The following is a 19,937-nucleotide window of genomic DNA, read 5'->3' as shown; positions in this document are numbered from 1 at the left end:
GCATGCAAAACTGAAGATCGATGCCAGACTGCAACACTCTGGCCTTGCCCTGCCTGCTTGAGATCTCAGCACAGACACACCTACAGAACAAAACACAGAACTTACAATGATCCAAACTCAATAAGCAGGCAACACACGTTGACTTCAACCAGAAGAGAGCACACACACTGATTTTTGGGTTCAGTTTGTGAGGAAGTAAAAACCGAGTTGCGAAAAGAAAGTGCAACATAGTCTCTTGTACAATAACCACAAGAAGCCATAAACAGAGACATGACAGCAACCTTCAGGGCATAGGTTTTGAGGTATATAGAATCACAGAACGCAGGAATAAAGTGCGGGGTTTTTCAACAGCTGCACAGAAAAGGCCACTCTAGCCCAGCTCTACAGAGCACAGTGCAGCTGTTTTTAACCACTATGAGTGTAAGAACCAGGCCTAGCAACCAGCCCCACCTGACACAGCTCAGAATGATTGCTGCTGTTATTTATTTAGCAGAAAAAACCATCCTCTGGGGCTGACCCCTGGCTTTTAAAGCCATTGTCAGAGCTGACAGTGCAGGACTTAATTATTGACAGCACCTGGCACTGAAGCTAGATCCCAGGGTCAAATCCTGACTGTGTTTTTTTATTATTGTTTATTACATTTCTATACTGCTAGTCACCTGAGGATCACAGGGCGGTTTACAATAGGAAAAAAAAAACAAAAATACATACAGTAACTTAGTAACAGACCAAGCCTAATTCTCCCCAGTTTAAAAGCCCATAGACTCTTTAATTAGCCAGAGGCCTGGGAGAAGAGAAATGTTTCTTCCTGGAGCCTAAATATATGTAATGAGGGCACCTGGTGAGCTTCTCTGCAATATATCCTGCAAGGCGAAAAAGAAAGCGCACGACAGAGAGAAATGCTCAGTTTACAATTAATCTGGGGGGAGGTGAAAGGAAAGGGAAAAAGAGAGAGAGGACAACGATGTAAAAAAACGCAAAGGAGTTTGCATTGAGCCTAGTATTCCGTCTTCAACAGGGGTCAGCTTGACTGCTCTCAGGAAGCAATGCTGAAACAGCCAGCACTCCCTTCCTGTATACTCCCCAACCTATTGCATGCGCAGATGATAATAACCCTGGGGTGGGGACCCTTCTGCTGTTGCAGCAGGATTCCCCCAAGGCACCGGGGGCTTTCCAAATCAACTCACCCTTTGCACCAGCTTCGCCCCGCAAGAAGACTGGCGCGGCAGGACCTTCGCTAGCCGGTTCCTTCCAGCCCCAAAAGCAAAACCCCGGGTGCAAGGCCACGCCTCCGGCTCTCCATGGAATTGGCCGAGCCGCTGTCCCTGCAATCTGTTTGGCCGCTTTTCCTTCCTTTCCCTTTTTGGTTGGCTGCTTTGCTATCGCGGGCCTTGCCCCCCCCCCCCGCAGATTGGGAGGCAGTCATATGATCTGTTGCTTAAGTCCATTTGCAAAACGCGCACATGACCCCGGCAGTTCGGACGCGCTTTGTTGCGCACGTGACGAGGCAGGGAAGGGAAGTGGTCGTTTTCAAAAAAATGCATTTTTTATTTCATTTTTGCAGCCTGAACACCGGCTCAGGCTCGCCGGAACTTCTGGTTTTCCACGCCGGGGCTCAGCCCCGGAAGTGGTAACCAAGAAAGAGTGCCTCTGAGAGCGTGCCGATTGCTGCCCTGCTTTCCCATCTAGTTGTTGATGTCTGTATGGCATATACACAACGGCAGCGTTACTGCCGTGAAACACGTGTAAATTAGGCTTTAGGATCACAAAGGTCATTAGGATCATAAAAAGATTGGGCCTCACTAGATCTTCCTAAGAGTTTCTTTAATCCTGCATGCTGTTTGCAATACATTGCTCCCAGTGGTGTAATTCATGTTCTATCATGCACAGGCGTTATAACCAGCTGCATGGCATTGGCAAGTATATATTATTTTTGAAAGTTTTGTTTCGCTTCTGTAATACAGTACCGATTGAATAAGCCGCCGTTTCAAAAGTATTACTTGTAGGGAAGAGCTCTTGGGTCCTCGCGCAAGAATCCAGATTAATGAAACACCCTTTGGACAATTATTAGGCAATTTCTTAATTCAATTTTCAAGCGAGCATTGGAAGGCGATTCCCATCCCTGGGGTTCAGCTCCTCCGCAGATCTTTAAATATATTCCTGGCAGGTTTTGGGGGCAAACTAATTGTTTGCTCCCTTTTCCTGTTCTTTTCCTCGCTTCTAACAAAGAACTTCTGAAGTCGCCATTTAAAGTCAATAGGTGAGCGCGCAACTGCAGGGCCTCTAGAGGGCGCGTGAAGACGCTGCTTCACTCAAATTCCTGTAGTCGGGCTACATCAGCAGCGTGTTCCCGTTAGCATGTAGAGGTTTTTCACATCAACCTGCACCCTTAACAAGAGTTATCGATGGGATTCTGGGCTGGCAGTCGCCTTCTCCCTGACCCCTGCTAATGTTCTGCGCGGAGGGGATTTGTATTTTATTTTATTTTATTGCAAAGTACTATGGTAGAACAATCCATCTCGTGGATCCCCTACTCCTGCAGGAGTCTCAGCTTAGCTGAGTTGGATATAGCTTATTTTTATTTTGAGAAGGGCAGAAATTGTATCAGTAAACCGCCCCAGTCCCAGACTGTACTGCATTTTTTAATTATTATGTTAGGAATTAGCACCCTTCCGTTCCACCTTAGGGTTTAGCCCTAAAGTGACTAAAACAGTGAAATCCATGGGGTAATGTTAAAAATAAGAAAGTAGGCGCGGATGAGAGAGTTCTATCTGAATTTCCTTTTTGCTTAATGTAGGCTCTTTACCCCTACAGATCTGGCTATTATTGCAAGCAGTTCTGTGCCTTTGTGAAGCTTGATGTTTTATGCAACTTTAAATGGGTGCAGTGTTAAGAGGACTAAGAGATTGCAGTTTACTTTGCAAACAATTTAAAAGGGGGAAATGCTATATAGGGGTTCTGAGTCCATGTCATTTCTGAACAGCTCAGGGCAGCTTTCATGCCCATTTTGAGGGTGATTCCCCCCCCCCCTTTGAATGACTCATGCTGTGTTTTATGATTGTATAATTAGGGAATGAGCAGTAATTGACAGCTCCCTCCATCGACCCCAACTCCCCAATGTGCTTAGCCTGCTGGCTGGGGGTACCAGGTCTCTGGAGCACCATAGCACATCTCAATGTCTGGGTAGATAATTCCCACGTTTTCATTTAGAAGCCATTTTTAAATCTCTACAGGGACGGCAGTGAGAGCTACCCAGAGAAATCCAGCTGCAGTCAATTACCAGGATGTCCACACTACAACAAAATGTAGCAGTAGAGAGAGGAGGAGGTGCTTTCATTTAAGAAAAAAGTCCAGCCAGTGTAAATTCTGCAGGGCATACAATCCATCTGCAGCATTAACAGAGAACAACATTACAGGGTTGTTGTAAGCCATTCTTAACCTGAGGTAGTATCTACACACACACACACACCACCTGCCAACCCTTTGGTTGAGAGACAGTGGCTTATGATAGTCCTACAGTGTAATCCACTGTTAATGTTGCAGATTAGAGGTGTGGATCTCAAGCCACAGCTAACCCGGCCGAAAAAAAAAAGTTTCCCTACAGTAACATCAAAGATCAATCTTCTTATATTGTTCCCCACAACTCCTGCAGCACAGATGGAATTGCACAGTTGAAAGCAGAACCTTTCTGCTGTATTTCACAACATGAAGTATGACCAGTTTTAGAAGCTCCAATATGTACTCCCTCCTTCCCTGCTTTTAATTTTTGCAAACACACTGGTGACAACTCATTGAAACCCTTAATCTGCTTGGACTACTGCAATGCGCTCTACGTGGGACTACCTTTGAAGGTGACACAGAAACTACAGCTAATCCTGAATGCGGCTACCAGATGGGTGACTGGAAGGGGCCCCCCGCGACCATATAACACCGGTCCTGAAAGACCTACATTGGCTCATTTCTGAGCACAATTCCAAGTGTTGGTGCTGACCTTTAAAGCCCTAAATGGCCTCTGCCCAGTATATCAGAAGGAGCGTCTCCACCCCATCATTCAGCCTGGACACTCAGATGGGCATAATAATAATAATAATAATAATAATAATAATAATAATAATAATAAATAATATCATCTATATACTGTTATGGACATCTCTCAATTCCACCCTGGAAGGCAGCGGTTGGGGGAAATCTGCAGAAACCAGAAACTGACCAGGTAAAATCTCAGCATTAATATAATCTCCCAGCAATCAGATGCAGCAGGCAGAACCTGGAATGCCGTGTGTGTGTGTCAGATCAGGGGTGCAACTGGGGCTGCTTGAGGAGCAGGAGCCAGGGCATATGGGGCAAGATCGAGTGTGCAGCAAAAGTTCCAAAAGTGGACTAGCAGAAGAACTACCAGCCTCCTTACCTGCCCTTACTGAGAAACACAACAGGAACTGTGATGATGGGAGTTGCCATCCGACATCAGCTGGGTCTGTTTAATATTTAGCTTGAATTTCAATGTTGCACTGCATCCCAGACCCCAGCTCCTCACAAGACATGCCATTTAGGGCTTGTGATGAAAGGTGGTTCTTCTTGTTTGCCTTAAGCTTTCTTTTCCATCCTCCATAAACTTACATGTGTTATATAAAGAGCTCATGCTCAGGGGCTTGTGGTGTTGCAATATGGGAGGAAAGATTTTGGGGGAGTCAGCGTGAGAAACCGTCTCTTCTCGCCCTGTCAAAACACCCCACTATATTGCTTAGGGAGGGGAGGTACTTAATTTCATGGGATACCCCTATGGCCGCTGTCTTCAACAACTGGTAGGTCCTAGAAGCCACCATTGGCAACTCCAAGAGGGCAGGCAAGAATTTAAGAGCCTACTGGATTAAGCAAATGGTCCATCATTGTGTTCTTTTGGTGGCCAAGATGCTTCTGGGGTTCCAGCAAGCAGGACCTCAGTGCTACAGTAGCCTTTCCCACTTGTGAAAACCAGCAACGGGCATTTTGTGGTGTACCACCTCCAACAGTGGGGGGCAGAATATAGCCATAGTCTTGCCCTCCACGTACCCGTCTAATCCTCTTTTGAAGCCATCCGAATTGATGGCCATTAGTGCCTCTTCTGGGAGCGGAGTTCATAAACTACCGTACGTGAAGGACTTTCTTGCTCTTACATTTGCCCGAAACCTTGGAAGAGCCAGTTGTCATTTGTCATTGGGAATGCAGAGTTAGATACTCGGTAGAAAGCAGCTTCCTTTGTTGACCCTTTAATTTTTTTAAAAAAACTATTTGGTATTATGTATACCCAGGACGTTCCTTTAAGCAGCAACCACCAGCTCAATGAGCATGGCTCAATTCTTGCCAAGCTCATAGGCATCAGGGCTACCAGAGTTTATCAGAAGGGACAAAACGCCACGATGCTGTCTCAACTTCCAATGGCCAGCCATTTTCCTTCTTCAGTAGGCTATTCCACCCACCACCACCCCAAAAAACCCTCAGTATTTCATAGCTGCTGACATTACACGGCCCTCATTTTGGCTGGGTCTTGTTGTTGCTGCTCCCTTAGGTTTGTCCTTCTTTTGCAAACCTCCAAGTTCCCTTCCCAAGCCCATTGATACCCAACTCGTTTTTCAGTGGTTGACTCCTATTTCTGTCAGCATTCAGCTCCAGTTTGCTGTGGGGTGGGGCTCTGTATTTCCCTTTGCATCTATTGTGGCTTCATGAATTCATGCATGGTGAGGTGGTAGAACATTCCAGTGGTCGCGTTCGCAAGCATTTGAGTTCCAAGCCCTGCAACCAGAGATGCGGCTGCTTGCTGTTTTGCAACAGGGAAACCTCAGCTGCCCTTGCCGAATGATACAACTACTTTAGCAAGGCCTGTGGCCTAGTCCCGCCTCAAGCCCTGGGCAAACTCTTTTCCTTATCCAGCTTCTTTGCTTCCAGCTTGCTTGCAGTTCCTCTGATCTTCTCTCTCTTGGGCAAACCAATTTTCCATTTCCCTCATGCTGTATTGGGAAGGGTCCTTTGTCCTCCCTCCCCAACGCACGGAAAGGCGGTCGAAATGCTTGAGCACACTCTTTCTTCACAGCCGCTCAGGCAAAAATGGCTTGGTAGGGAGTCCGAGAGAGCCTGACGCAACCCACTTTTGCTATCGCCAGTCTTCTCATAAAATGGTAGCTCGCAAAGACTGTATTCTGCAGTACAAAAAACGCTCTTGTACAGGCCAAAACATTTATACTTTCCCACACTGAACAGTGCCCACTTTCTTTCCACTTATATCCCACACGAGGTTGCCACGTTCTTTTTCCCTCAGCGGGTACTCGCTCCCCAAAATGCTACAAAACTCCCAGCAAATTCAACAGGTAAAGTTCCCTCAGCCAACAGGGAAGGCGCTCAATATAAAATGTAAGAGCAGTCTTGCAAGCCACATTGTCCCCGTCCTCCACCCGTTTGTATGCGGCTGCTTTTGAATTAAGTCTAAACATGCTCGCCTCTAGACTCAGCCGAGCTTGGTGGGGGAAGGATTTGCTGCCTAGGAAAGGAAACAACCACCATGCAATGAAACCTTGATAAATTCAGAAGGTTTATATATTAATACCATTCTAAAGAACAAGTATGAGGTTTCACCAGCAGCTGCCACCGAGTCTCCAGTTTTGCCAAGTTTGCCCAACTTTTTAATATATTTATATAATAATAATAATTTTTTTAAAAAAAAACTCCAAAAAAGGTTTTTCAACAAGAGAGTTCAGAGTCATCAGAGAAAGCAAAGGCATTTCCCACAGTTAAAGATGCATCAGTGTCAGAGACCACCCTCACTTACCCAGCTCCCTTTACGTGCAAGGTATTTTTATTTCCAACTATAAAAAGGTAGTAGAAAACAGCACTAGACCAGGAAGGAGTAAGAGGTATCTGGTTCTGGGGGGTCCTGATAGTTTGTGGGGTGTGGCTCTGCCACTGCATTTAACTACATATAACTTCCTGTGGGTTTGACTACAGTGCCGCCATCTTTGTATAGGGCTACATTCCTACAAGATGTGCATTGATCTGAGAGATACCTCAACGGCATGGCAACGGTAGCTTAGGGCCAGCCACCTTGGAGACAGGTTTGCTGGTACTGATCAGGCTGAGCAAGGCGTGATCTCGGAGATGGAACAGACACAACCCCCTTGAAAACTGTGACAGTTGACACTTGGAATATGCAATGCACTTGCAGCAATGTATGCTCATTTGAAACAGCTCTTTGACTGGCCATGAGGCTAAGAGTTTCTTTTTTAAAAGGGGGGGGGGGATTCCACAAAGGGAGGAGAGCGGGGAAATCCGTTAGGGCTCATTGGATTCTCTCTGTGCATTAAGCACCTACAGCCTGCAAAAAACACTGCTGGCTTTCTTCTGCTGGGCTAGTCACCAGCCCAAGATGCTCCTCCAATACTCATAGATATTGTCAAAAACAGTAGTAGCTGGGGCGTGGAGCTGATTCACAGAATATTATTTCCCCCCCACACATGGAAAATATTAATGTGTACAAGCTGGGAAAGAGACATATGCATGACACATGGGATTTCTGCAGTTTTCAGTGCAGACTTCCATGCAGAAATCTTCATCTCATGCAAAACAGCTCCCGGTGGCTCCTGGTCCCCTCTCTGGAGAGTCTTTGCCGACAGCCACATCAAGGAACAGGGAGTTCCACAGGTGACAGTTATCTCTAATGCGGTGGACAGGCAAAAGCGGGTGGGAGGAGAGAAATCCTACAAACATATGCTGTGGAAGAAGATAAAAGTGGAAATCGCCCAGGAAAGGGAATTAGAGAAAAATAAAAGTTGCCCCCGCCCCCAGGGCAACAGTCTGAAAAGCCTGACTCAGGTGGGAGAAGGGTTTCATTGAGCTAGGGCTCAGCCCCAGAACCTGTTTTCGTTGCTAAGGCTCAGCCCTGGAACAGGTGAACGGAGAACAAAGTGTTTCTGAGTGTATGTAAAGGGCCACGCTATCTCAACCATGGAGTGACTCATCGCCTGTCCCCAAAAAAACTCCTCCCCAGGGGTTTCAGCAGCTTCTAAGACATGGCCAGCAAGCCCTGGTGTTGTGGGGAAGGGGCTCCAGAAGGACAGGGTCTGCAGCTGGAATTGTGAAGCTTTATTAACTCTCTTCAGTGGGTGCTGAGGTGCATCAGAAACAACAACTTTCCCCTCTCTCCGCCCAAATGGTTTCTGACCTGTTGACTTCTTCGGCGGCCCTCTACTGTTTCAGAAGGGGTCAGGCCCGACTCATTGGTTTCAAAAGAAGCCCCCCCCCCCAAGACACTTTTAGGTTTGCAGCCAACCACCCCACCCATCCCCATTTGCTCCCCCACCCCACCCCCATTTCGCTGACAAAGCCTCAGGCTAGTGGTTCCTCTATCCCTTCCCCAAATAAAACCATCCCGTATCCCCTCAGTGGTCCACGAGGCATCCACCGATGCGCTGCTGGGGGCTGCTAAGGAGGCACACGCTACGTATCCCCCCCTCCTCCAAATATATAAAGCATGATACTAACACTCCCCTCCATCGACGATGTAAGACACACACACATACACACACACACCCCTCCATCGGTACACACAAACACCCCAATTTGGTCCTGCCCTTTTATCTGGGAGATTGGTCACTGATGCTGCCATGTTGCTAGATGGGGCAGCTGCCCAGGCTGTCTCCGCTGACGGCTTAAGTCAGTTGGCAGCTGGGCTTGCGAGAGAGGCCGAGGGTGACTTTTTCCTTCTGCGCTCCCCCCCGCCCCTCCCCATCCCCAAGCGCTCCCTGGCAGGAGAGAAGAGGGATTAGAGTGAAAGGAAGATTTGAGCAGATGGTCCGTCTGCAGTACCCTTCTGTGGACACCCAAGGTTTCATTCACAGCTGCCTGGGTGGGGAGGGGATGCGGTGGTGGTGGGGAGACGTTTGGGGCCAGAAGGCACTTGGAGGAGACCAAGGAGTTGCAGGCACAAAGGGGTGGGGTGGGGAGATGGGGGGCACAAAAGTGACTCCTCAAAGGAGTTTGTTTGGCAGCGAAGTCGGCCGCCACTGACATGCTTACCCACACGCACGCCGTGGCTCAGGCTCCCACCCGCCCCCTGACATACACGCATGCACACACATATGTACAGTTGCCACACGGGTGCCCCCACTGCCCAAACCCACCGCACTTGTCCATGGTACTGTCGCCCAGGTTGTTGGGGGCACTGAGGCACGACAAGCAATGATGGGCATCAGCCTAGAGCTTTTGGGCACTTGACCGACCCCCAACCAAACCATGCTACGGCTTGGAAAATCCACAGGACAATATTTTTTTTAAAGGAACGGTACGAATTGCCCACCCTGCCCCCAAGGAAAAGGGGGGGGGTGAAGAGCCCCAGTAACGCCTTCCAGTTCACCTCCACTCCCAATAATGTCAGGGCAAGGAGCCAACGCTAGTTCTGGCCATGCCAAGGCTGGGTGGGGATAAGGGGCTCTTGGACCCGGAGCCACACAGAACAAGGCCATGTCCACCTCCTGGGATTTGGCAGAAGGTCTCTCAGAGCAGCGAAACTTGCTTTGTCCCAGAAGTGGGCACACACACACACACACACGGCAGTTCCTGTGCCCCACGTTGCTACCTGGCTCACAGTGGCTGGTGTCGGTGGAAAAGGGTAAGAGGCCCAACTCGCTCAGCCCATTGATGCAGAAAAAGAACACAGAGTACAGCTTGGCCGCAAGCCGCTTCTCGCTCCATCAGTCTGTCCTGTCAAAAGTCCGGGCGGTTCCCCGTTACACCAAGCATTTGACGAGATGGAGAGGGCAGGAAGTGGCGCCAAGATTGCGTGCGGGAAGCCTGACCTCTGTGGTCCGGGCGATCTCCGCTCCCCTCCCCCAACTGTGCAACGAGAGCGACCCATCCCCCCGCCCGCCTCCTCGCCCGCACACTTCCGCCCGCTACTTCACGTTGAAGACCATGAGCGGGCGCTCTTCACGTTTCTGCCAGGGGCTCTTCTTGTCCCCCTGGTCGTCCGTCCCTTCTGAGGGCTCGTTGCTGTCGTCCTCCGGGCTGGTCATGGAGTCGCGGCGCAGCTCGCTATTGCTGTTGCTGCTGCGGGAGCTGTTTCCGCGGCTGCGCCCGCGCCGGGGAATGGTGGCCGCCCGGTGGTCGGCGTTCTCGTCCAGGAGGGGCGTCAGGGAGTTGTCCTCAGGGGAGCAGATGGCAGTGCGGCTCTCGCTGCTGCTGGGCTCCGTGTCGGCGTCGGCGAAGACCAGCTTGGAGTAAGTGGGGCCCATAGCGGGCGGCGCCAAGCGCTCCTCCTTCAGCCTCTTGGGGGGCTTGGCCTCGTTGACGTCCACCCCGGAGTCCAGGCTGGCGTCGTTGCTGCGGCTCCTCTCGTTGCCCTGGAGGTCGATGTACGAGTGGCGGACTTGGGAGGAGCGACCGTCCAGGGACACAAACCAGGCGCGAGGGTGCTGTTTCACACCAAGTTCCAGCAGCTTCTTCTCCGTCAGGGCTTGCAGCTCCCCGTTCAGCTGGGCCATGGTGGACTCATTCAACAGCACCGGGATGGTGACGGAGCCGCTGACGGACTGCGTGTGGGGGCCCCAGCCCTTCCCCTCGGCCTCTTCCCCCGGGTGCTGCTGCAGCTGGAACTGTGGGTGCTGCAGCTGCTGCTGCAGGAAGGGCTGCTGCTGCCTCTGCTGCTGCTCCCCAGCCACAAACTGGTGAGGGATCCCCATGCCGCCCGGGTCCAGGTCCGACTGGCTCTCGGAACCCCCCGCAGGCTGGTCCGAGGGAGCCAGGCGCATGTAGTGGGCCGGGATGACCAGCGTCGGCATCACATTCCGGTACATGGAATCCTTCATGTGGTCGATGGATCCGCAGAAGATGAGCTGCCCGGGCTGGCTCAGGGAGGTGGGGCGAGCCAGGTGGTCCACGGACTGCGACATCATGAACTCGGGCGGCTTGGGCTCCCCTTTGTGGCCCCCGTAATGGTCGAAGGGAGGCGGGAGAGGCGGCGGCGACGGGGGCTCCTGCGAGTAGCCCTTGCTGTCGTGGCGCGCCTGCTTGCTCTTGTCCTCGGGGCGCTGGTGGGAATAGCCGCGCTTGTAGTCCTCGTGGAGAGGGGGCTCCAGGGCACCGGGCACATCCATGGAGCGGGCCGCCTTGAGGGAGTAGCCCTCCGCCACTTGAGCGTAGCTGTCCTTAAGGGCCCCCCGCTGGCTCAGAGTGTCCGCCATGGAGGCCTTGCTGGCATGGCGGGCTTTCTGGTTGGACACCTGCTTGAAGAACTCTTCCCGGGAGCTCTCGAACTCCCGGGAGGAGGAGAAGGCCGACTTGAGGATGGGCGTGTGCACATCCGTGTCCCCGTTGGAAGAGGCCGTCTCCAGGTGGCTGGTGCAGATGAGGTTGATCTGGGACATGGAGGTGGCCTGGTCTTTCTTGGAGGCATCCAGAGCCCCAGAGAGCTGGAGCTTTCTGTGTTGTTGACGTGGCTTCAGGCACAGCCTCCTGGAAAGGGAGAAGAAGAAGAGGAGTTTGGATTTGATATCCCGCTTTATCACTACCCGAAGGAGTCTCAAAGCGGCTAACATTCTCCTTTCCCTTCCTCCCCCCACAACAAACACTCTGTGAGGTGAGTGGGGCTGAGAGACGTCAGAGAAGTGTGACCGGCCCAAGGTCACCCAGCAGCTGCATGTGGAGGAGCGGGGAAGCGAACCCGGTTCACCAGATTACGAGTCTACCGCTCTTAACCACTACACCACACCGCACTGGAAGAAGAAGAAGAAAATGTAGGTGCAGATAAATTCACAGGTAGCCATAGCAGAAGTGCTCTAGCTCAGGGGAGAGACATGTGCCTTGCACAGGGCAACATCAAACTCTAAAAACTTCCCTTAGCAGGGCTGCCTTCAGATGTCTTTTAAAAATCACATAGCTGTTTATCTGTTTGACATCTGACGGGATGGCATTCCGCAGGGCAGGTGCAGCTTCCGAGAGGCCCTTTGACTAGTTCCCTGTAATCTCACTTCTTGCAATGAACCACCCTGTGATCTTCAGATGAAGGGCAGAATACAAATTTAGATACTAATAATTGGATGCTCCTGCCTTTTGGACGTAGGGTTGTGTGCTGTGGGGGTGTGAGAGAATTTCCCAGATGACCTCTCAGCTCTTTCTACCTCTATAATTCCATAAAAGTAAAAGAGTGAACGGACTGTTAAAGAAGTTTAAATGTCAAGGTATTCAGGGCTGAAGGAAATGAACCCTCTTCCCCGGGACACAAGCAAGCTGGGTTTGAGACTCACCAGTAGTCATGCAAAGCACTTAATTTCTAAAGTGAAAGGTGTTTGCTCGTACCTCTGGCTGAAATTCCCCTCCTCCCCATTCCCAGTTCAATGTGTGTCTGGATGCCTGTTCTCTGGGGTTCTGCTGTCCTCTTTTACTACACAGAAGTGTTCACAAAGAGCGAAGGAGCAGAGCTTTGGGAGAGTGGGAGGGGAAAGGAATGGACCCATGACTAATCGGCCAGAGGCTGCCTGACATTTTGCAACAAAGTGCTTGCAACAGCTGTCAAATTCCTCAGGACTATTCCTGCAATCCTCAGCTCAGCTGCCTTTCCTCGTGCCTGGGCCCTACTAGAACAGATCGTTTGCAAGAGGGCTCCGATTTGCAAAGTGCGGTTCCTTCCCACGAATAATAATGTTGGGGCGCAAGGTTCTATAACTCCAATTTTACTGATGGGGAACAGAGCCAGATTATGTTAGCAGTAGGGTCTCCCGGATCCAAGACCTCTGAAGCATTCCAAGGACAAGTGTGTGTGTGTGTGTGTGTGTGTGTGTGTGTGTGTACAGTCATACCTTGGGTTAAAGTCACTTCGGGTTAAATCTTTTCAGGTTGCGTCCCACAGCGACCCAGAAGTAACGGAACGGGTTTCGCCGCTCGTGCATGCACAGACGTTCAGAATGACGTACGCGCATGCGCAGACGCGGCGAATCACGACCTGCGCATGCGCAGATGTGGGTTGCATTCTGCTCATGATGTGAATGAACGGATCCCGTTCGCATCTAGAGGTACCACTGTGTGTATGTGTATGTTTGTTTGTGTGTGTGTGTGTGTATATGTTTATGTTTATCACCTACAACAAAACCTGCTTCGTGACACTCTTGGCAACTTGAGGCACTGACTCCCAACTTAGCTGAATTCCCTCACCCTTCCTGGTGAAAAAGGGAAAGGGAAAGAGAAACCTTCAGAAACCGCAGCTGTGAGCTGTATCTAAAGGGGTCGCTGGGGAGAAAAGGGGTTTGTCCTTATTCTCCTCTGATGCCTGAAATGCTCCATCTGCCTCCCTGCTTCAGCTACCAATCAGAGCCCCAGTAGCTGAAGTCCTTTTGCAGTTCCATTCGAGAAAGAAAGGTCCCTCAACTGGCGCCCGGTTCAAATGGCCCATTGGCTCAGATCCAGCCTGCGGGCTGCCAGTTCCCGACCCCCACAATACCCAGATGAAATGAAAGCAAAAATACAGTAAATAAGCCTTTGCAGCGATAGGGAGGGCGAGCTTTAGAAAAATTAATGTGGTTTGAGAAGACAAGGCTGGAAGTGGGAAGTTGTGCAAGCAGCACTCACCTGCAGTAGTAGATAAGCAGGCAGAGCAGGATGAGGACCAGCAATGCCAGGGCACCCAGGATGGTGAGCAAGAAAATTGTGTGGTAGGTGGCAATGTCCTTTATGCCTCCAACTGCACTGGCCAGCCCTGCAACGAAGAGACCTCTTTATGGGCTGACTTGAAGGTTTCCCTAAAGCATCTATGTTGAAAATGGGATGACGTACTAAATCGGGTTACCCTGGATCTGATCCAGCAGGGCATAAAGATGTAGCTAATTTGTGTGTGTTTTTTTAATCCCAACTATATAAATTTCCAAACCAGGCACGGGGGCTCTTTAAAAGCTTGATTTAAAGTCATGCCTATAATTTTAAGGTGATTTTTCTAATTACTAAACATTTTGCGCATGGCTTTCTTTTTATTAAAACATCAAAAGATGGGACTGATTAAAAATGCTCAGATTAGCGGAATATAATTTCAAACAGATTGATATACGGGGCTTTTTTCCAGCAGGAACTCGCTGGGACCTCCCAGAACGGTGCCATTGAAATTGCAAGAGAACAAGGGAGGTGTTCACGGTGAGTTCCAGCACCTCTTTTCTAGAAAAATAGCACTGGACATCTACAAATATAGATATGAGCAGATTTATGCAGGGAGGGATTTATTCCCCATATTCATTTTGGTTCTCCCTAGATGCCCTTTCCCTTAATCCCAGACTTATTTCTACTGCATTTTTTTCAGTTTTTATCATGCTTTTCTGAGCATGTCACCCACCCCAGCTCTGGTTGCATTTATTCAGAGCTTGTTTGGCAACCACTCCACACAAACTGAGAGGCACTCGTTTTTCAGGAATTCTTAATTCACAAGATACCACATTCCGAGCAAATTCCCACAGGTGTGCAGAGAATGTGCACTCCTGCTAACACAAGAGATCCGCTAGCATCTTCCTGGCTGGTTCTTCAGCAAAGTAATTAAGAATTTGGTGGTGATATTTTACCTGTTGTTGGAGACAGCATGGCAGCCGCCCAATAGCCCAGCTGTGGGGAGACAAACGTCCAGTAAAGCTGGTTCCCTTCCTTGCGGATGAGGCCCGTCCCATTCCGAATCCACAGACCTGAGAGAAAGAAGAACTGCTGAATCAGAAGTAACCTGAAAGGACATCTGGACCAAGCCCTTTCCCAGACGAAGAACTGGCCACTCACCAGCCCCATCCCTAACCTGCAAAACCTATAAAAGGTAAAAGGTAAAGGACCCCTGGATAGTTAAGTCCAATCAAAGGCAACTATGGGGTTGTGGCGCTCATCTCACTGAGGGAGCCGGCGTATGTCCACAGACAGCTTTCTGGTTCATTTTGCCAACAGGACTAAACCGCTTCTAGCACAATGGAACACTGTGATGGTAACCAGAGCGCATGGAAACGCTGTTTACATTCCTGCCACAGCGGTACCTATTTATCTACTTGCACTGGTGTGCTTTCAAACTGCTAGGTTGGCATAAGCTAGGACAGAGCTATACAGCTAGGCTAGCAGGTGTGTGTGTGTGTGTGTGTGTGTGTGTGTGTGTGAGAGAGAGAGAGAGAGAGAGAGAGAGAGAGAGAGAGAGAATATGCAGGCCACATATTCTGTTGTGCAGAAGAAATGCGAAGGAGGAAGAGGCAACCTAGAGAACCAATGTGGTCCCAGGCATAGTTCTTCATTCCATGGCTCCCCCAGCCCCAATTGGGCACCTCAGGAACTTTCCCCCCAATTTCAGACAGGCCAGTGGCTCCTCATGAACCCACTATGCGCTGCTACAGAGGTTTCAATAGAGCTCATTCCTTAGATGAGTCAAGAAGACCCAGGCAAATTGGAGCAAGCAGGGCACCGTAGAAACAAACAATGTCCATATAATCCCCTTCCTTTCAGCCACAAATGACGGGTGGTCCCAAACTGGAATCATAAAGTGGGAGCAGAAAGACAGCCGTCAACTCAAAATGCTTTCAACACCAGCAATAATAACCCCCTTATAAGAGCATGGCCCCCTCCCAACCAGTCTTCCATTTACAGATGTGGCATGATTCCTTCCCTACCCCTGGAGTCCTGCTAATGGACATTTATAAGCACTTAGGTGGTTTTATGGCACTGCACAGCCATGGGTGACAGGGGAGATGTTTGGGGTCTGGAAAGAGACTGGCGCCCCCCCCCCCCCGCTACAAGACCCTTGTATACATATGCAGGGTGCTTTCTCCGACGGAAGCGACACTGCTCCCTGCCTTGTGTGCCTGTGGAATGTGGCAAGAACTAAGCAGTTTGAATGTGACTGCAGACCAGGAGGATCTTGCCCGCTCTCACCGCTCTTGAGGTCAAAGCGCCAGGCCGGCACGCTGGTGGCTGCTGCAGCGGCAGTGTCAGGCGGCAGCGGGATAGAGAGGTGGACGGAGCCAGAGAGCTGGATTTCTGTCCCGTTGCCAGTGAAGAGGTGGACGCTGACAGCGACGATGGGCACCAGCTCCAGCCATGTGCTGTTGGCTGCGAGGGGACAAAAGGGTTAGGAAAAGAGCTGCTTCCGCCTCCAGAGACATCCCAAGATACTTTGGTTCCCAAGGCAGAAAAAACTAAAGTCCCCCCCCCCATGCACCCCACCCAATGATCGTAGAATTGCAGAATTGGAAGAGACCCCGAGGATAATCTAGTCCAACCCCCTGCAATGCAAGAATATTCAGCAGTCCCATACAGGGATCGAACCTGTGACTTTGGTGTCAACAGCACTACGCTCTAACCAACCGAGCTGTTCAGTTGATAAAGCTGTACAGCCGTACCTTGGTTTTTGAACAGCTTAGTTCTCAAACATTTTGGCTCCCAAACACTACAAACCCAGAAGCGACAGTTCCGGTTTGCGAACTATTCTTTTAAGCTGAAAGTCCGACGGGGCTTCCGATTGGCTGCAGGAGCTTCCTGCAGCCAATCAGAAGCCGCGCTTTGGTTTCTGAACGTTTTGGAAGCCGAACTGACTTCTGGAATGGATTCCATTCGACTTCCAAGGTATGACTGTACTAACAAACTTCTTCTTGTTGTTAATTACTCACCCTAAGGGCAGGTTGCAAAACACAACAGTATTAAAAACAGTTTGAAACAACTCAACGATCAGAAAAATAAGGTGGGTCAGAAAAACACACACCTCGTGTAACAAAATCCAGGGTAAAGAGGTGTGTGCCTTCAGCACTTGCTGGAAGCTGTATAATAAAAGTGCAGGATGAACTTCTGAGTTCCACAGCTTAGGGGCCGCCACAGATAAGGCCCTCTCCCAGGCCTCTGAGGGCAGAGGAACTACCATGAGGGCCCTTTCATCCATCTCAGCACCCAAAAGGGTCTGCAGCGAAGGAGGTGGTCTTTGAGGTATTGAAGGCCTAGATAATTTTTAGGACTTTACACTCTCATGTGAGCACCTTGAACTGGGCCTGAAAATGAACTGGCCACTGATGCAGCTGCTGCTTTTTAAAAAAGGGACACTATGAGATCTAAACAGATCTGTTTGCTGCCCCCAAATCCACTGCTTTAGGGCAGAAAAGTATCTCTCTGAGCAATCAAAAGGGCTGGCTACACAGCCTTCAACATTCCGTATCGCATCCTCACCATTTTTCACCCAGGATCTGGGCCCAGTCCCCTTACCGCTGCCGTTGCTTTCAGCCCCGATGAAAGATGGGAAGCCCCTCATATCCGGGCCACTGCTGGCGGCGGTCAGGGAGGCCGAGAGCTGGCTGTAGGTGGAGCTGCGGGGCAGGCGGGCGGATTTGCGCTGGAACTGAGCCCACGGCTGGCTCTTGGCCCCTGTAAGAATGAACCATTTCAGCTGCCAGCCTACCGAGGCAGCACTCAGACAGAAAACCGTGGGGTGCAGCTTGGCCCGATCCCGCCCGCAGTTTGCAACCTGAGATTATTGTGGACATGCGGCCTGGCAAATGCAAGGAAGCATCCCTGAGCACGCGCAGAGTGCTTTCTGCTCACCATTCAGGAAACAAGAGCCGCTGCCAGGAATATACAGTGGTACCTCGGGTTTTTGAACGTCTCTGTTGACGAATGTTTCAGTTTTTGAACGCCGTAAACTCGGAAGTGAATGCTTCGGTTTTCGAACGTGCCTCGGAAGTCAAATTTCCGAGGTGGCTACTGCTGAGTGCAAGAGCCTGTTGGCTGTTGAGTCCTGTCGGCTGGAAAAGCACGCCTTGGTTTTCGAACGTTTCAGAACTCAAACGGTCTCCCGGAACAAGATTACATTAGAAAACTGAGGTACCACTGTACTCAGCTATGCTCTGTACAGTGGTACCTCTGGTTATATACTTAATTCGTTCCGGAGGTCAGTTCTTAACCTGAAACTGTTCTTAACCTGAAGCACCAGTTTAGCTAATGGGGCCTCCCGCTGCTGCCGCTGTGCAATTTCTGTTCTTATCCTGAGGTAAAGTTCTTAACCCAAGGTACTATTTCTGGGTTAGCGGAGTCTGTAACCTGAAGCGTCTGTAACCTGAAGCGTATGTAACCCGAGGTACCACTGTATAGCATAGGTAAAGGTAAAGGTACCCCTGCCCGTACGGGCCAGTCTTGACAGACTCTGGGGTTGTGCGCCCATCTCACTCAAGAGGCCAGGGGCCAGCGCTGTCCGGAGACACTTCCGGGTCACGTGGCCAGCGTGACAAAGCTGCATCTGGCGAGCCAGCGCAGCACACGGAAACGCCGTTTACCTTCCCGCTGGTAAGCGGTCCCTATTTATCTACTTGCACCCGGGGGTGCTTTCGAACTGCTAGGTTGACAGGCGCTGGGACCGAGCAGCGGGAGCGCACCCCGCCACAGGGATTCGAACCGCCGACCTTTCAATCGGCAAGTCCTAGGCGCTGAGGCTTTAACCCACAGCGCCACCTATAGCATAGGGCTGCTCAAATTCATGACAACACGTGGAATTTGAATCCTGTTGTGTTGCTCTGTATGTATGCCATTTTTTTGTGAGTTTATATTGACTGTAATTCACCTTTTTAAAACGTATTTAGTCCTTAATAAGAGGATTCAGTATGCTGAGCAAACCATGCTCGGCTCCTCCTCATGGATAACAGGAAGGCAAGAAATTATGAAAGGTGAGCAATATGAGAGTGACTTGCCTCATTTGGTAAGTTTATGGAGGCATCTCTCTTATCGAGTACATTAGATCAGAGAAGAGGTGACTGGCCATCTCCCTCCAGGGATCTAGAACACCCACCACCCTAATTCTCTCATTCACCACTTCACAGCACAGCAACCCATCTCGATCCCACAGACTCCTGACCAGCTCACACCCAACCCAGGGTCACCTCCTCAGCTCACTCGCTTATACTAGGGACGTCAAACTTCCAAGAGACTACTAACACAATTAAAATCTGGCAGTGATCTACCCCTTTTTTGGGGGGGATGTTTCAGGTCTAAGTTGTTGAACTTTTTTTGGGAGGAACGTCTCATTTTTTAAGGGGTTCAGGTCAAAGCTGTTGAGCTTTTATTAGGGAAGTACATCCCATTTGGGGGGGATTCAGGTCAACGTTCTTAAGCTTTAATTTTGGGGATCAGGTCAAGTAAGTTATAAAAAGCCCCCACCAAGAGATGGCAAATGAGACAGTCAGCCTCGCTGCGAAAACTCCAACTTCCGCTCTAGCGATCTAGAGGATGGGGCTGGATGGAGGAGCCAGCGATCTACCAAAACCTCCCAGGGATCGACCAATAGATCATGATTGACCTGTTGGACATCCCTGGCTTATACAGTTCTAGCAAAGCCCCAGAACACTGACCTTCCTACTTCCCTCCTCCCATCATCCAGCCCAGCTCAAAAAGTCCCTTGGGCTGCAGACGTCTCTCCCAAATGCCCCCTGCAAACTGGCATGGTGCTGAAGACTGCCTCCCCCTGCAGGCACAGACAGCCAGAGGCCTTGGAGGAGGTGCAGAGTTTGTAGAGAGCAAGCCAACGTTTCCCTTCGTCTCCCCTGACCACCACTTACTTCCCAATAGTGTGCACAGAGGGCAGCAATGTGCTCTGCAATCTTAAACAGGACCAGCATCCCCTGCAGCCCAGAAGATGGCACTAGCGATTGTGTGGGATCCCCAATCCCCAGATAGCCAAGCTGGCTCCCTGGGTGCTGGCCACATGCCCTGCACTTTCTGGCTAAAGGAACTGAGGACTTACCTGGAGAGCCAAGGAGGATCTGTACCAGGTCATCATAGAGGATGAGTGTTGCAGGGCGCTCAGGGAGCAGATAGAGGCTGACGGAGGCATAGACTGCAAAGGGAAATTGTGGGAGGGAAGAGAGAAAAAGAGAATCAGACTTACTCGAAGTGTTTCTGTGCCTAGCAGCAAGTTTCCTGATAACATCACAAAGTACCGTATTTTT

The 19,937-nt window shown here is 50.3% G+C and overlaps 2 protein-coding genes across 4 annotated transcripts in view; both read right to left on the bottom strand.

The window, feature by feature from the left end:
- GRN (granulin precursor) overlaps window positions 1-1,508 on the bottom strand; it is a 30,233-nt gene extending 28,725 nt beyond the window's left edge. The window contains exon 1 of one of the 2 annotated variants that reach the window (XM_083709276.1): window positions 1,188-1,508. Coding sequence is in view for 1 of the 2 variants with exons in the window: in XM_083709275.1 (XP_083565401.1) it covers window positions 106-272 (167 nt within the window). In the remaining variant the exon portion in view is untranslated. Of the gene's footprint in view, window positions 1-105; window positions 292-1,187 lie in introns of those variants that run through there. The other variant, XM_083709275.1, reaches the window with a different exon arrangement.
- A 5,035-nt stretch (window positions 1,509-6,543) lies between these two features.
- Window positions 6,544-19,937, bottom strand: part of FAM171A2 (family with sequence similarity 171 member A2) — a 40,557-nt gene continuing 27,163 nt past the window's right edge. Inside the window, exons 3-8 of one of the 2 annotated variants that reach the window (XM_083709264.1) lie at window positions 19,733-19,825; window positions 17,173-17,367; window positions 15,892-16,068; window positions 14,559-14,675; window positions 13,585-13,711; window positions 6,544-11,475 (exon numbers count right to left, since the gene is read on the bottom strand). In XM_083709264.1, the coding sequence (XP_083565390.1) occupies window positions 9,918-11,475; window positions 13,585-13,711; window positions 14,559-14,675; window positions 15,892-16,068; window positions 17,173-17,367; window positions 19,733-19,825 (2,267 nt within the window). In that variant the 3' untranslated portion in view covers window positions 6,544-9,917. The remainder of the gene's footprint in view (window positions 11,476-13,584; window positions 13,712-14,558; window positions 14,676-15,891; window positions 16,069-17,172; window positions 17,368-19,732; window positions 19,826-19,937) is intronic. The other variant, XM_083709265.1, reaches the window with a different exon arrangement.

The sequence above is a fragment of the Podarcis gaigeae genome (genome assembly GCF_964106915.1).
Source record: "Podarcis gaigeae genome assembly, chromosome: 13".
Taxonomy (NCBI): Eukaryota; Metazoa; Chordata; class Lepidosauria; order Squamata; family Lacertidae; genus Podarcis; species Podarcis gaigeae.
This window is presented reverse-complemented; position numbering and strand designations above follow the sequence as displayed.